We start from the raw sequence: 17,935 nt of genomic DNA on the forward strand, positions 1-17,935 counted from the left end.
AGGAAGCTCTCAAAGATCAGCAAGTAGATCTGATCCAGGGTCTTTCAAATTACTGCTTCTGCCCTGGCTGCTGGAGCATGTGAGATTTTGTGTGTGCCCTGTTAAGAGTGGAGTTTCTGTTTCCCACAGCCCTCTGGCTCTCTGGAAAGTAAGCCCCACTGGCCTTCAAAGCCAGATGTTCTGGGGGCCCATCTTCCCAACTCAGGACGCCTGGGCTGGGGAGCCCGATGTGAAGCTTGGACCCATTGCTCCCTGGGGAGAACCTCAGTTGTAATTATCTTCCTGTTTGTGGGTCACCCACCCGGAGGTATGGGGTCTTGACTCTACCTTGACTCTGTCCCTCCTACCCATCTCGATATTGTTCTTTCTTTATATCTTTAGTTGTAGAAGATCTTTTCTGCTAGTCTTCCAGTCTTTCTCATCAATAGTTGCTCTGTAAATAGCTGTAATTTTGGTGTGCCCATGGGAGGAGGTAAGCTCAGGGTCTTTCTACTCTGCCATCTTGGCTCAGTCTCCTTTCTTACCTTTTAATCTATGTTCTTAGGTAGTTTTGTAGTATGGGTATATTTATTTGTTTATATTATTATTACATAGTAAAAATATATTTAGTGTATACACACACACACATATATATATATAAACTAAAAATGCAACTGTAGAAAAAGGAGGCCATTCTGCAATTTCTCAAGGAAACAAGTTTGAGAAACATGTTAAAATGAAGGTATAGGAGAATTACTCTGTGTGTGTGTTTGTGTATTCTTACTTGCTTTTTTTTTTTAATTTGTTTGCTTCCCTCAGGAACGTGTTTTAACAGATGTTGTAGCAGGTTGATAGTAAATGATCTTTCAACCTAGAACGAAAATGAAACAGGTACCTCTAATCAAATAAACTCTTAATAGCCTCTGGTCAGTGAGAAAATTCAATTATCTAGTTAAGTTTAAAAATCAATAGTGGCCACTCCAAATTTGACTATAGTTATAAACCAACAAACTTGAACACATTCTCAAGATCAGAAATTCTTTCGGTCTAACATAAATATGTCAGAATCTGGGGAAAAAAATGAATCAAAACCTCAAAGAGAATTAGGATGTTTTATGGTAGGTACATAAAGCTTACTCAGAAAATATAATGACAAAGTTACCAAATACCAGTAACAAAAGATTACAGCTATTCAGTAATTTGGATTCAATATTCTTATACTTATGAATGATATATTTGTTTTGTATTTGCCTGTTTTATCCAATGCATGTCATTCAGTGGAATCATCCCCAGCATTAGCAACTCCATTGTTTAAAGGCCTTGCCATCTAAGATTCTCAGAGCCAGAGGCCTCAAGAGGCCGTGCTGTTGTTCAGTGGTTAAAAACTCCAATTTTGCCATCAGACACATGCATGTCCAAACTCTGACTCAGTACCCTTTTCTTTCAGAACCTCAGTTTTATTATTTTTGCAATGGGGCTATTCATAGTGTATACTTCATATTAGTATTTAATTATCCTTTATGATAATTATCCTTATAGGATACTTAAAAGATTATAGGATAACTAAAACATTGCAGCTAATGTATGTAGTGCCAAAACAGAGCAACCGTTGAATATTCCTATTATAGTATAATATATAATAGCTAAATAATATAGCTACTATGACTCCATGTTTTGGTTTGGACTGCTTAAGTCATTTGTTAGACTAACACTGAGGTCATAGCTTTATAATGATTCATATATAAAGTCCACATATTTTTATGATGCATCTATAATATGTGAGTTACTCTGCTGGCTTTTAAAAAATAGGAAAATAAATATAATATCACTTTTCTTAAGTAGCTTATAGTCAAGCAGGGAATACAGTGGCTGCTCACAGGTAACTGTAAATTTGTGATGGGCAAAATTACGTAAGAAAACAATTCTCTGGTAGTAAGAAGAAAAGGGAGATACCTCTGACTTAGTGGGAAGTGATCAATAAACTATAGTTATTATATTTAAAATAGTTATTGCTAACTCTAAATACAAAGCACTCTTGCAGAGCCAAATAAATAGGTCTTTAAAAATATAGGGGTATCACAAAATGAATTATTAAATCTATTAGCAGCATTCACATGAAATTTTTGTTAAAAATAAATAGAAAGGAAAGTAGAAGAAAAACTATTATAAAAAGTTAAGACTGAATGACTATAATGTGCGTAAGGCAAGTAGACCTCATTGAGAAGAAATCTATGGCTGATTAAAATATGAGCTATCCCATTAATCACACAATACATTAGATAATAAGTTTTGGTTGTTAACTTGATATGCACCATTGAACATGGAGAAAAATATCACATAGGCAGGCAAGTGCACTAACGTATGACAGTGTAATAGCTTGTGGATATTTCTTTTTGTAAATATGTCTACAGTTTTTCTAGTGTCTTACTGAACTGTGCTGTAAAATAAGGTTGTTCTTTAAGCCATAGAGATTAATGCTGCAGATTTTTCAACACTGGCAAAAAATTATGCATTTGAATAGAAGAAAGGGTGAGATAGAAATTAACATTTTTCATTCAGAATGTGTCATTCTAATATTTCATTCAGTTTTGTAAGGGAGCTCTGAAGATGTTCGATTAAAAAAAAATGTTTTGAAAAAAGAAAAACCAGTGACATATTCTACTGACAGGTAATTATGTGAACTAATTTCAAGACCAGTTTAAACCATGATCAAGGTTATTTAGCTGTCTGTGCTGTAGGGATCTAGTGAGCCTACCCTGAAAATTTGCTAATAGCACAAATAGGAAAGAATAGAAAAAGTGCTACGTTCTATAGGCCAAGTAATAGTTTTTACAGAAAATCACGACAGATTTCTTTTAACTTTGCTTTAGTGATATGAAAATTTAACACTTAATTGACTGTTAAACATAATTTTGAATAGGTCTCTTGTTTCCATCTTGCTTGATAAAGTAACATATATTCAGCAACTTATACCAAAGTTTCACTGCGATTATTATATTTGCCTCTGCTGTTCAGTAATGTCAGCCACTAGCCACGTGTGGCTATTGAGTACTTGAAACGCGGCTAGTCTGAATTGATAGAGACTATAAGTATCAAATATACAGATTTCAATGCTTTAAGTAAAAAATAAAAGATGGTACAGTATCTCATTGGGATATTTAAGGTTTAATAAAAATGTATCAATTATACTTGTTTTTTACTCTTTTAATATGGAGGCAAGACAATTTAAAATTACATATGTGATTTGCATTTATGGATTGCATTGTATGTCTGTTGGTTAGTGCTGTTCTATGGGACCCATGAAGTAAACCACTGATAAAGGAAATAAAATTCTGAACAAAGAATCTTGACTTCTTCGGAACTGTATTAAAATGGCTCACATTCTGATCATAAAACTTGTTGTTTTAAGTTGTACGTAAATGGTTGTATATAAACCATGTGGACGCTGTAACCATACTCATATAGATATTGTAATTACAGAGGAAACTCTTCCCCTTGATAGTCTGAAAGTTTCTGGAAAATTCATTTTCTCAGTGAAGATTTTTAATTGGCATCAATCCAAATCAATTATACAAGAATCTTTGCCCAAGCCCTTCTTTTCACCCCTGCAAAAACAAGACAAAACAAAACAGTCCTCCCTCTCCCACAAAAAGGTCATATAAACCATCTGCTTGATTTCTTTTTTTAAGGTATGTATTTGTCAACAACAGGATCAGTAAGAGGGGAAAAAGCCCCAAATGCAGTTATAAGCAAGAGCAACGTAACAGGTGACTCTGGGGATTTATTGCTTTGGGGTACTACAATAGTCTGCCTTTGAGTTGATAAGTTAATAAATCAATCTTTATTGCCTGAAAGAATTTATGTGTATTCCGAAGTAAGCCATTTATGTTTTCATTTGCATTTTCTAAGATTAGTCCTTCATTTATATTTTTAAAATACTGTGCCTCTTCCAGGAATTATCTCCAGGTAAATTCAGAATGCGGTACTTATTCCCCAAGGCAGGGAGCCATCATATACCAGGGGTCACCATCAGATGGGGATATATTCCAAAGTGTTTTCTTCTGTATGTGTGTGTATGTTGGGGGTGCTTGTTACCTGAAAATGTCTGTGAAAGGTGTCTGTAAGGGCCACCATTGGGCTTTTGTGTGTGGGCCAGATCTGAGGTTTGATCCTTAAAGACCTGGAAAAAATATCCAACTTTTGAAAGTCTTAAGCAGAAACAGTTTGTGGATTCTAAACCTGTGCTCGCCAACATGGTTGCCACTTGCCACGTGCGGATTGTAACTAATGTGACTTGGAATATAACTAATGTGACTGAGAAACCGAACTTTTAATTTTATTTAACTTTAAGGTAAATTTAAAAGCTGACACTAGATTGAGTGATTGGAAGACTTTTAAGCATGCTTGGAACAACTTTGGGTTTCCTTTTTCAGCTGTAAACTTTATGATATGTAAATGCAAATCAGGTATTTCCAATTAAAAAGTTTCAAATTGAGATGTGCTGAAGGTATAAAATACCAGCCAAGTTTTGAAGGCTTAGTTTCTAAATGAATAATTAAAATAGCTCAGTAATAATTTTATACAGGTTACACATTGAAGTGATATCAGTTTGGATATTTGGGTTGGAATGTATTATTAAAGTTAATTTCACCTGTTTTTAAACTTTTTCTTAATGTGGCTACTAGGAAATTTAAAATTATGTATGTGCTTTGCATTATATTTCTATTAGATAGTGCTGTCTAAAACAAAGAGCAAAACACATGGGAATACACTTGAGATACTGAGATTATAAACGGGATAGGGCAACAAAAGTGAAAAACTAATGACAAGGTAGTAAGGGTCAGTGACAAATAAAAGAGAAGCAGGTCCTTAGCTGACCTTAGTGTTAGCAGATGAGTAGTGTGTAATGCCTGACCTGGCTCGTGGCTTAGAATTGAAAACATGACTCTTCAGATTTTTGTACCTTATAATCAATGATAAATAGGGTGTTTCTTTTAATAATAATAATTATAATACCAGTTTTATTTTTAAAAAACGTCACTGCATTCCATCTCCTTTTAGTCTCCCTTATGGTACTGAGTACATTACATAGAGTCATTGAAAGGATTTTGCCCCAATAAGCCTTTGAAACGAAATATACCAGAATTACAGGACAAGAAAAAAGAATGTTAAACCAAATTTCATTTCCAAGGGAAGAAATTTAAGGAAATAGTCACTCGGGCTACTTTGTTATGTAAAAATCTATCTCATAAACTAAATACTGGATTAAATTAATTCTTTGGACAGTTTGGAACAAATTGTAATACACCATGTTTGCTTTGGAAGTCCTATGGCCCTCAAGTTTAAGTCAAGTAGCCCTTCTCCCTACATAAGTAAGATGCAAGGTCACTGTAGAATAATCAGAAACACCAACAAGCAAAAATAAGAAAATAATAATCACTGGTAACCTACACCACCCAGAGATAATGACTGTAAATTTCCCTTGCATTTTCTTTCAAGGAAATGCAGTCGGTTTTTATACAAGGTTCTGTATGTCTTAATAAGCATTGCATCACAAACTCTGTGTTTAATATTTTTCAGCCTTTCCTTTGAACTCTCTTTGGACTGTTTTTATAGCCCAGACTGAGGTTATCAGTTATAGAAACAGCAACTTAATAAATGATGTCTTGTTGGCTTGAAAGTATTATTCACATAGATTTCCAAAGTGCCAAAGATAAAACCAGGATGTGTTTTATTCACTAGAAAATCTTGTTGAACATTTTCTGGCACTGTTAGTAAGATAAAGAGAATGTGGATGAAAGAGAAAACATGAATTCTGAACCTGAAGAGCCTGTGCTTATTAGTACTTTCAGCAGAAATTGTGAAGGGCCACCTCATCAGGCAGACTGATGAAGCCTTGTTAGGTAGGGGCTTGAGAGGAATGCCTCACAGAAAGCCCTGTAATGGTCCAGTGGATGCTTGACAAACATACATATCTGCCAGTGCTGCCCTTTAATTGGAAGGTGTTTGTATTTGTTTCCTATTTTAGAGGAAGATGTGCAAGCACATGTAATATTACATGGCAGTTTTAGTAGTGCTCGATCTGGGAATGCAAACCGGAGAACCTGAAGTTAGGCAAGTTCTTTGAGATGAAGTGGAGTGCAAAGTGTCCTTCTTCCATTCCTCACATATTTCCTTCCATTCTCCAACTTTACTCTCACTCTGTCCTTTTACTTAGTCTTGCTATTCAGTCTATTTTTAGGTGAGTTGAAAAATAAAAACATGCATCTTGAAGTTAGGAAAATGCTCAGGGTAATGTTCCAGAACCTTCTGTGTTTATTAATATTAATACCATTAGGTACTTAAATACTGACATCTCTACTGCGCCTTACCCATCTCCCACCTTATCCCTGTTATCAGGGTGACTCAGGGGAATATGCGGGAGTTTCCTGATCTTTGAGATAATTTCTCAATTTAGATCAATGCCAAAAGTCATGAGAACTATTAGAAGGTTTGAGGTTTCTTCAGATCTGGTCCAATTGGCAAGCTGATGGGACAAAGCCAACCCAGCTCCCCTGAGGTGTAAGTGGAGCTGCTGAGAACTTCCCATAGATGCCCTTGAGCTAGGTTTCACCCTAAGAACCTGTGCACTGGATTTGGGAACTTGGTACTTACTCTAACTCTGACCTACGCTGCATGGAATGTGTTAGCTCCAAACAATGTTAAGGTAGCCCTTATTCCATGGCAGTGTTGGCCATCCAGCTGCAAGGGATTTTAAAGATGAACTGAGGCTACGGTGGACAATATGACAAAGTATATGTGGGAGTGTCAAGAATACCTAGGGTATACTTGATTCCAAACAACAGCGTTCATCAATGCTCTCATTTACATATTTAGATTTCCATTTAACTACTATTTATTTTTTAGTACCAGGTATTGCAATGATCTCTATGGACAGACAGACATGATTTCTGACCTCTTGGAATCAGACATTAATTCATAGTTATATGAAATCCCTTGATTAGGTGACATTGAAGCTGATGCAGTTTTGTGGTACATTGCTGGATGCTGGGAATATGAAGATACGCATAGCATAGTCCCTGCCCCTGAGGATTTCATGTCTAGGAAAGAGACATGCAAACCTATAATTACTGTCCTCTGTGAAAAGTGCTTTAGAGAAGCAAATGAATTGTAATGGATCCTGAAGGTTGTGGGTGATTAATGCTGTCTGACCATCTCAGGAAAGGCTTTATGAGATGACTTTAGATGTGGGTTTTGAAGGCTGAGGAAGGACTACCAGGCAATCAAGAAAACATAGCAAGTAATGGCTAGGAGGAAGAAAAGGCCAAGTATGTTTGGCAAACCCTAAGTAGAGAAGGAGGCCTAGGAAGGCATTTGGCCAAAGGTGAGATTACATAGTGTGGAATGGTAAAATTTAAGCAGTGTAAAATGTTGTATGGAAGAGTTTACACTTCACTTTTAGGAGTGGAGGCGTCATTGGAGTACTTTACTTAGGAGTTAGAAATCAATTTGTGTTTTTAGACTGATCATTCTGAGTGCAAAAGGAAGGATGGCTTTGGCTTCTGGAGAGGCCGGGCCCAGGGAGGCTGATTAGAAGGCCACTGCAATCAGCCCTGAGACGGGAGAGAAGGACTTCAATTGTGGCAGTAGCCATGGAGATTTAAGAGATATTTAGGAGTGAAAATCAATGCTAATTGAAGAGACTGGCTAGGATAGATGAAGGAGAGAGAGGATTCCAGAATACATTGAGACTTCTACCTTCTGGGTAATTTATGGTATCCACGGAGCCAGTGCTGGCTAGTGGGGTTTGAATCCTGGCTCCACCACTTACCAAGTAACCACTTGGAAGAAGTCACTTAATCTTGCCGAGCTTCATCTATACAAAAATGATTTAAAATAATTTTGTGGAATCTATGGGAAGATAATTATGAAAATGCTCAGTAAAGTGCCTTGTCTGTAATCTACATTCAACATATATTTTCTTCATGAGGACTGAAGGACACTCTGGGTAAGGATGAATTGTATAAAATTAGAAATGGTTCAAGATAATGAGTTCAGTTTTAGGCATGCTGAGTTTAAAATTGGTATTTTATGTCTAGATGGATATATCCGGTATGTATTCAGAAACAGAGGTGGAGGACTTGGGGTGTGCAAATAAAAGTCTAAGAATTTGGAGATACAATTACTAGGTGATAGTTAAAATCTCCTGAGTGGATGAGATTCCACCAGCTATGGAGTAGCTAGCAGAAAAAATTTGAAGTCAATTCTCTGGTGTTCAATTTCTAAGTAAGCAGGCAGAGGAGGAAGAGCCCCCCCAAAAGCAGCTAAAACATGGTGTAAAAATTCAAACAAAACCTTGAAAATAACAAAACCTGCCAAGTACAAGAGGGGTACTTCAAGAAGGAAACCATTAGCACTCTGATAAGTCTTAGAACTGACAAGTAATTTGAGGAATAAAGAGAACTCTTTGAATATAACAACTAAGAGATCAGTGACAGCCTTAGAGGAATTTCCAATTGGTGGTGAGGAGCAGAATGCAGATTGTGGCGAAATGAGGGGAGAACAGTAATGAAGAAATAGTCATGAGCTATAGAGTGTTTTTTTAAGAAGTTTGGCAGGGAGGTCTGGGGTGGTAGTTCGAAGTGGATAAAGGATGAAGAAAAGAGGCTTTAATTTATAGTGACACTAAGAGTAAAGACCTAGTATTGAGGAAGAGAAAGGAGACAAATGATGGGAGATAAATAATGAAGGAATGTTCTAGAAGAGGCTGCAGGTCAGGAAGTATAAATCATAAAGCATTTGCCTCAGGTGGAAGAAGGTACAACCTCCGTTTGAGTCAGGATGTAAGGGAATGAAGTTAGAGAGACTATTAATAATTGGAAATTAAGAAGCTTCCAGTGTTAAACCAGCTGTTGTTTTATCCTGTTAGTTAGCTTTTATTTTTTATGTTCTAATAATTTATGTTTTGAGTACCTTAATTAGATTGACTAGCACCTTCTAATGTTACCCTAGATAAAATAAATTATTAAATTTTCATTCAGTAAAAGCTAAGTGGAACCTCACCTCTGACCTCTTTTTCCTGAAAAAAAAAAAAAAAAAAAAAAAACCTTAGAAAATACTGATTCTTAATAAAGTAACCCCAAGAGTGATGGGAGGTCAGAAATTGCACCAACTATGCCAGGTTCACAGACTCAGAGAAATATGTTCCCCTAATGATTGATTTGTATATCCTAGGGAAATGCTAGAAATAAACTCATGCAGGGTTGACATCGGGACATTGGAATATATGTTAGTTCTTAAAATATACTTGTTCCAGTAATAAAATGATTTGTATTGTTTCACTAAGCTATAAATGAGGTTTGGGTTGAGGATTTGCTTGTTGGAAAAGTGTTTTTACATATTTTTTTTTTTTAATATTAACTGTTAGCTCAAGCTTAAATTAGGATTGTAAGCAATTAATTTTGTATTTGACATTTGAAAATATAAGTACCACATGACCTTTCCTAGTAGATGAACATAGAGTTTCATTAGGTAATCTTCACGTTATTGTACTGTAAACACATAGAAACACAAAACAACCAGCCCCTCCTCGTGTTGGTGATTCTGGAAATGATAACGATCAGACTCTGCAGTTGCAGTAAATTGTGCAGATGGAAGGGTCACAACTTTGAAACACATATTCAAAGCTGATGGGAATTCAGCCCAAAGGCAGCATCTCAAATAAAGGTTTTCCAAGGAGTAAGACTATACAAAACAGGTTGGATTTTTAGGTATCTTAATATTGTAAGTATCTTAATATTATAGATATCTTAATAACATATAATATTGCTGGCTGCTCCTCTCAGCCCACTTAGAGTTATATTTTAATTTTACTATCATGTGGGGATCTTTAGTATCCTATCCTTGGTCTTCATCACTTCTTCTCTACCTTTTCACCTGGATGATCTTCTTAGTCATATTTTCAGGTTCACTAGTTATTCTGTTCAAGTGTTGTTTTGAAATATGTTTCATTAGCTTTGATCTTCTTGCTATATTCATATATGTAAATTCAAACACTGAATGGATGTCTGTTTTTGACACCCAACAAAATTGATACTTAGTATTTTCAAAACTGAAATTGGGCTCTTTCCATCAAAACCTCTTGTTCTCCTGTATTCCTTGCTTTAGTGAAGGAAACAAGCAAGCACCATGTGCCTAAGGTGGGAAGAAATCATAGTTTCACCATTCAGGTAAAAATCAAAGTCAGCATGTTCTGTCTCATTTCAGGTTTTTCCTTAAGCATGGCATTTGTTTTCAGTAGTGCTCATACCATTTTTAAATTTCTTTAAAGAACATTGGCAACGTGGGTTATTTTTTCTTCCTATGTCAGTATTGGTAATTTGTACTTCTAATAAAAATATCCTTTCATCCAAGTTTTAAATGTTATAGTTGTTTAAAAGAGTCTCTTAAGATAAAAATAAATTCTATCTGTAGTTTTGATCCTTTTATGTCTACCTTTTTAATGTATCTTTAAAAATTTTTGTTCTCTGTGGATGAAGACTTGTATTAGCATCTGGTGTTATCTCTTTATTTTTTGCTTTACATTTCATTAAGATACAATCTAATTTTCCCTCTTTGTACATGTTTTGAGTTTACTTTGTTCTTTTCCTAGCTATTTAGAATGCCCTATTCAATATTATTATATTTTTTGATCTTTATGATATATGATGAATAGAAGGTTATAGTCTCAAATGCATATAATTAGCTACTCTTCACAACACTTGATAGGTAATGTTTTGTGATTGCTATTGTTATGTGTTCAACTTGACTGAGCTAAGGGAAGCCCAGAGAGCTGGCAAAATATTGTTTCTGGGTTTCCCTGTAAGGGTAATTTTGGAAGAGATTAACATTTGAATCAGTAGACTGAGTAAAAAATATCTGCTCTCACCAATGTGCGTGGGCATCATCCAATCCATTGAGGGCCCCGATAGAACAAAAAGGTGGAGGAAAAGCACATATTCTCTCCCTCTGTCTTTCTCCTTCTCTCTCTCTCTCTCTCTCTCTCTCTCTCTCTCTCATGGTCAACAGACTGTGACTCTAGGACTCATAGCAGGTAGATCCCCCTGATTCTCAGGCCTTCAGACTCTTAAGTGAATTATGTCACTGGCTTTCCTGGTTCTCCAGCTTGCAGGCTGCATATGATGGCATATTTCAGTCTCCATAATAGTGTGAGCCAATTCCTGTAATAAATCTCCTCTTACATATCTATCTTATTAGTTCTGTTCCTCTGAAGAACCCAGACTAATACAGATTTTGGAGTTGAGAGTAGTTCTAGAGGAATATAGTTTTAAGGACGAGTTTTCAGAATTGGTTTTGGGCTTTTTGAATTGGCTCCCTAGTCCTATTACATTTAAAGTTGCTGATGACTTACTGCCAGTAGTAAAGAGAGCACTGACAGTCCTCAGCATGAACTGTTTTATAGAGTTATATAAAACATCTCCATTGGATACTCCTAATCAACGACTTATGAGAAGCAAGTTAGGTGATTCTTTGTATGATACTTTCCAACATTTTTCGAAAACTAAGTAATGTGATGATGTTGATTGGTTGCTCCTCTTTTTCTGGACAAAATGCTAAAAGGATGAGCTCTGGGATTCAAATTCTCAGCTCAAACCCCACATATGTGACCTATGAGCTCCTAGGTGTGCTCTGAGGAAGAGCCTTATCTCCTATAGCTCCTATAGTTGAAATTGCTGAAAATAAAACACAGGACCTTATCCTGTTATTGGCTGAATTACAATTCAAGTAGAATCCCAGCCTTGTAAGGTGTCTATTGCTAAAGTGAGGGCATTGATTAGGGAAGAATAGGATCCTGTAAGTTGGGATGGGGTATGTGGGCAGACTCTGATGAAGCACATATAATAATTTTCACTTCAGATATTCCAGTTCTGAACATTATCTCTTACACATGGGAGAATCAATAAGTAGATATTTATTGCACAGATGTTTATTGCAGCATTATTTATACTGACTAAAAAACCTAATGAAGAGAATACCCAAAATAGAGGAATGTTAGAATAATTATGGTACGATGCTATTGTGTGCAACCGCTGAAAAGAGTGACTAGATGTTGATACCAGTTGGCTTAATTTCCACAGAGTATTTAAGTGTGAAATCAACATGCATTAGTGTGCGTAATTTTTAATAGCAAAAAATTACATGTGTAAATGTATTTGTATGTATGTATGTGTATCTGTTTACTTATAACCATTTAGGTTTGGATAAAATAATGAAAGACATATCCTTGTCAACCTAGGTTTTCTAGAAGAGAGTGATGAGAATGAAATACAAGAGTAGTGGGGAGGGGACAATAAGCCAATATGACAAGAAATTTAAAAGGCTGCACTAAAGCAAACAAAGAGACACAAAAACACACAAAATCTAGCAAGTATGTTATCGTATTTATATAATTATCTATAATGAAAAATAAGACAATATAAAAACAGTAATTTATAAAGACCATGAAAGAAGTTAGTATGTCTCAAGAATTTTTTGGTAAGGTGAGCCTTAAATCATTGGGAAATGATGGGTGCCAACAACACGATTATTATTATTATTTTTTTTTAATATTTTTTTTTTTTAAATTTAATTAATTAATTTATTTTATGGCTGTGTTGGGTCTTCGTTTCTGTGCGAGGGCTTTCTCTAGTTGCGGCGAGCGGGGGCCACTCTTCATCGCAGTGCGCGGGCTTCTCACTATCGTGGCCTCTCCTGTTGCGGAGCACAGGCTCCAGATGTGCAGGCTCAGTAGTTGTGGCTCACGGGCCTAGTTGCTCCGCGGCATGTGGGATCTTCCCAGACCAGGGCTCGAACCCGTGTCCCCTGCATTAGCAGGCAGATTCTCAACCACTGCACCACCAGGGAAGCCCAACACGATTGTTTTTAACATGAAGTTCAAATTTACCAACTGAGAGATATTAATGTTCAGGTCCTCCTCAAGTATATTCTGATTCATTCAATATTTCATTAATATAGCAGCAACAACAAACAAGTACTCAAAGATCTACAGTGGGTGAAAGATTAGCAAACACTTCTACCCACCACTGAAGCAGGACCTATTCTTCTACTGCTAAACTGTGGTGGTTTTCTTTTGAAATAAGCTTCCAGAATAAAAGGACACAAAATAAGTGGAAAGTTCATGTATTTTAGGGTTAGCCAGGCCTCAGTTTTATTCCAGGCTTTGCCACCACTGCCTGTAATCAAGTTGGTGTTGACAATAAACCCACACTTATTATCTTTCCATTAATCTATCTTTCATAACTGCATGTCTATAGCTGTGAGTTCCAATCAGATGGTGTGAGTAAGCACAGGTTAGCCACCAAGGGAGTTTATCATAGCCTAGATTAGTTGCTGTGGGACCTCGAGTTAGATATTTTCCTGTTTCCTCATCCATAACACAGAGGTAAATAACAATATTACTCAAAAGATTATTGCAAGAGTTCAATTAGATAGTAGATGTAAAGCACTAATTAGGGTAGTATACACATTGAAAAGTGTTCAATAAGAACAACTAGACTAAGACAGTAATATCTAATTCAGTCACAGACCATAGATTTAGGGACAAATGACTGGGACAAATCTCAACTCAGGACTAATATTTTGGACTTTGTGTGTGTGCGTGTGTGTGTGTATGTGTGTGTCATATCATGATGAAGATTAAATGTTATATATTGCCAAAGAATTTTCCACATTGAACCTAATAAATATGGAAACATAGATAAGTATGGAAAGGTGGAAATAAAAGCAAACTTAGAAATTTAAAAGTTTTCCTGATTAAAGACATTAATGAGAGTTACCAACCATGCATTCTTTTTTTAGGGTGATTACAAGGAACTTTATTTTTATTTATAATAAGTTGAACATTGATTTACATCATAGAAAAAGACAGGTTTAGGAAAAAGATAGTGTTCTGTTCTGCAAGTATAAATTTTCCATCTATTTCATCATTATCCTAAATGTAGTCTACACTATTAAGAAATTGATTCCACTTCTCTTATTTTGCCCTTTTTTTTTAAACAGAAGAACCAAAACCATACTTTAAATTTTGTTGGTAATAGTTATACACATTAAGATGTGGAAATATTGTATTTAGTATACACTTCAAAATGTCATTTTATTGATAACTACTTCTGAAAAAATGTTTGATTTCTTAATAATTTGACCAATCAATGGAATGATTTTAGAGTAAACTTCTGGAATAAAAATAAAACTAAAACTTTTTTCCAAATTGATAGGATGCTTGGCCTGATAGGACGAGAAATAAAGCTGAGTCTTTATTACGTTTTCTGTAGAATCTTAGACAACCATGCATTCTTTACTATCATGCAGCGTATCATCTTTTATGTGCATTGTAGCATACCAGCATTACTTTCTGTACAACTTCCAGTAAATCATTTGCTTCCATTGCCTCAGGTTATCAGAAAGGGTCTTTACTAGAGAAACTATAAGTTCACTTTTAGAATACTCTGACTTTATGACTGCAAAAGAGCTTAATTCCTGGTTTTCTACTCTGAGTCAACACGTAAGAGAATTATGAAAGACCTTCTGGCTGTGTCTCTGTATTTATTTTCTGCCTCCAAAATCTTTCTCCTTCTCATCCATTATCCCCATTAATTCTTCAAGTTTCTTCTCCAAGTATTTCTTTAATGACCTTCGTATTGCCTTCATTTTCCTCCGATGAGAGATGCAAAAATGGAATCTAGAGTAGAGAAATAAGATAATCCCAACCTCAGTATTAGTAGCCCAACTCTTAAAAAAATTGTAACAATTGTTTTTTCTTCCTTTTTTGAACTCCTCTACAAAAGTTTTTCTCATACTTCATTGTACCTCCTCCATTTCCTATGTTCCAACTTTTATCCCATCCGACTTTATCTGTCTCATTCCTGTTAGTATGAGATCCCAGATTTTGAAATGACTTCTTTCCCCTTATTTCCATTGGAAGGAAGGGGAAGATTGGGCAGTCTCTTTGCCAAAGAAATGCTTGACCCAGTGTTTGTTTGGAGGGAGGAAAACTCACAGTAACAAAGCACCTCCCAGTATTACACCTTCTGCTAGTAATATCAGAAATAGTGCAATCTCTTGATTCTCAGCCTTTTTTGGATCATCTTCTGAAAGAAGAAAGGGCAAAAAAGAAAGTGAATTTTGGAGAAGGAAATTAGTAACTTGAGAACTTTATCCATAAGAAGACTCTTTTTAACCTTAAAAATTGCCCTGTTCACCACTTACATCACTGTTCCCTGGTTATTCTGATCTGTATTAATTACTTAGACTCCTAAGCTCTACAAAACTTTTTCTCTTACTGCCCCTAGCCTAATTTCTCCACCTTTAGTACAGCTTTTTCATTTCTAAGCTCTTCAGTTATCCGATGCCCGGTAATTCATACCGGTACAAATTTTGTCCAGCATCTTAGCTCTTGTTTGTGGCATTAGCATGACCTACAGAGAAGGTGATCAACAAATATTTGTGGATTAAATCAATGAAGAACTCCTTGATCCCTGGCCTTTCAAAATGCCACACTGCAATCTTTGTTACCTGCACAATATTCTCCTTTGAAGCACCGAGTGGTGATGCGAAGACAGGTCCAACAATCCAGGATAGGACCTTCAGTCACGACTGATAGAGAGAAGAAAGATAGTTGGAAGGGGGCCACGGCATGGAGTTTCCTTAGCTCAGACACCAAATATGGATTAGATCTCAGGCATTTCCATTGGTTACATTGCTGTGACTTTCTTCTTCCCCTAGCAATCAATTTTATTGATGGGTCAAAACCCTAAATAATTTAAGTGAGATCTCTGGGAAGAAGTAGGAAAACGATGGCTCAGCTTATATTGGTGCTTTGGGTTATAAACTATACTATAGGCCTCTTAGCACCTCTAAAATCTCTGGGGTGTCTGAGATTTTATAAACTAGATTTTGTTGTCAGTGATCGTTGACATTCCCCCTTGTAGCCAATAGCTCTAGGAATTGCGTTCTCAATGTGACAAGTAGAAGAGATAGGGTCATATAGAGCACAGGAGATGGGAAGATATGGCTGAAACCTCAAGGCATCACATATACTGTACTTACCACAGTCTTCAGAACAAGCTAAAAGAGAATCAGAAAGATCTAGTGAGCTTAGAATCAACTTAGTGTTTGCCATATGTGTACCCAAGTCATCTTTATTTGGTTACCCATTAACTTCCAGCCACCCCTCCACCCACTCTAACTTATTCTAATGTGAAATCACATTCCTCCTCTCACCCCTCATTTCCTATTCCTTTCACATAATTTCAGTGTTGTTAGATAGACATCTTATATTACCAACTTCAGAGAAGTTCTTTAATAGTTCTTTCAGTTTGGATTCCAGGTTTTGGCGGACATTGAGAAGCTTGACTTGAAGGATAAGGACACCTAAAGAGGAGTGGAAGGGACATCAGAAAATAGGGGTGGCCTTTCCCTTCATAATTTAATCCTAATTGTTTTGCCTTGTTTTCCCCAGTGAATTTTTCTCATACTTGCTTGGGCAATACAATCTCTTAACACTGAAACAGTACCTCACCTTTCCATGTTTCATTGCTCAGTTTATAAAGTTCATTCTTCAGCCATGTTCTCAAATTGACAACCTTTTGAACAGCTAGAGAGGAGGGGTAAAGGAACATGTGGGAGAATAATTACATTTATGGAGGAAATTACGTGGGCCCAGGTGCTCTCTTCCCTACCTCCCTTCTCCCTTTAACCCCCAAAACTCTCAGGGACTCGAGCTTCCCTCACCCAACACCCGAAGCATCTTGTCCCTGTGGGAGACCTTGAAGCTTAAACGGATCATCTCCTTAATCTGCCGTTCAAGCAGATGAGTTCGGCCAGGGACTTCTGAGGGTACCAGCTTTACCAGCAAGGACTTAATATCCTCGATGAATTTGGGGTCACATTCCAAACAGCCTTTGACCCCGTGGAAGGCTGCCAGGGACAGGGGCAGGAGCAGGAGCAGCCGCAGGTCTCCCATTTCCTTGCCCCGACCACCCTTGCCTCAAGATCAGGTTGTCCTGGCAACTAGTTCACCAAGTTCCCTTTCCTTCAAAACTCCAGGAATGAGAGCCTTGTCCTGGATAGTCTGACTCCACCTTCCCCTCTGTTTCCATCCCACTTCTAGGCAATCTCATTTCTCTAAGGATCTTCAGTTTTCTGACTTTCATCCTTCATTCCAGAGAGAGGGAACTGCCAGCTGGGGAGCAGATACCTGAGTTCTGAGTGTGGAACACACAGAGAGAGAGAAGTCTTGTGCTCACACAAGCAGAGTTCCGTGCACAGAGATAATCTCAGAAAAAGTCTTCAACTCTTTGTCTTACTTGTGTTCTTAGTAAATTCCCACACTCCTGCTGAACATTGAAGTAGTATCTCAATAGCAGTGGATGTTGGAAGAGATCTCTTAGGACTTTAGATTGCTTAACCCAAGCTCTGCTTTTATAGAAGAGGTAAGAAAAACTTGGAATATTGAGCTTCTTGGGGTCCCAGTCCCTGATGGTAGCAGTATTGTTGAAAATTAGCAATGGGTGTCTGTATATAATTGATATCATTGATAATAATGATTTTGATACAATTGATAATTTCTCAGAAATTTAGGCTACCTTTGTTTGTAGGAATATTTCTCCAGCTATGCTCTGTAACCTTTTTATATATCATTCTTCTTTTAGAGAATCTGGAGCCAGGAGACTAGAAACAACAGTTGAGGAATACATACTGATGAGTGAAACTCCAGTAATGTTCAGGGTCCTTTAACAGGCACCTCTTGAAAGTGCTGATGACACACTTTGTGTAACATATAAGAAAATAACTACAGTTATCATGGGCTGTGTTCTCAGGACACCTCCATGGAATGTGGATAAATAAACATGTTTTTCCTTCAGTTTAAGGCTCTTTGAATAAGAATTTTCTTTGTTAT

General features: G+C 36.6%; 1 protein-coding gene across 2 annotated transcripts; it reads right to left on the reverse strand.

Moving 5' to 3' along the window:
- Positions 1 to 14,580: 14,580 nt before the first annotated feature.
- IZUMO3 (IZUMO family member 3) lies at positions 14,581 to 16,999 on the reverse strand. Of its 2 annotated transcripts, XM_068553873.1 has the most exons (7): positions 16,768 to 16,999; positions 16,556 to 16,630; positions 16,318 to 16,407; positions 16,084 to 16,101; positions 15,550 to 15,630; positions 15,035 to 15,125; positions 14,581 to 14,716 (listed from the first exon to the last, which is right to left on the reverse strand). In XM_068553873.1, the coding sequence occupies exons 1-7, from the start codon at positions 16,997 to 16,999 to the stop codon at positions 14,581 to 14,583; spliced, it is 723 nt and encodes a 240-aa protein (XP_068409974.1). The 2 variants fall into 2 exon arrangements, with proteins under 2 accessions (XP_068409974.1, XP_068409975.1); XM_068553874.1 differs by lacking the exon at positions 16,084 to 16,101.
- Positions 17,000 to 17,935: the final 936 nt, after the last annotated feature.

This window comes from Eschrichtius robustus, chromosome 10 (genome assembly GCF_028021215.1).
Source record: "Eschrichtius robustus isolate mEscRob2 chromosome 10, mEscRob2.pri, whole genome shotgun sequence".
Lineage (NCBI taxonomy): Eukaryota > Metazoa > Chordata > Mammalia > Artiodactyla > Eschrichtiidae > Eschrichtius > Eschrichtius robustus.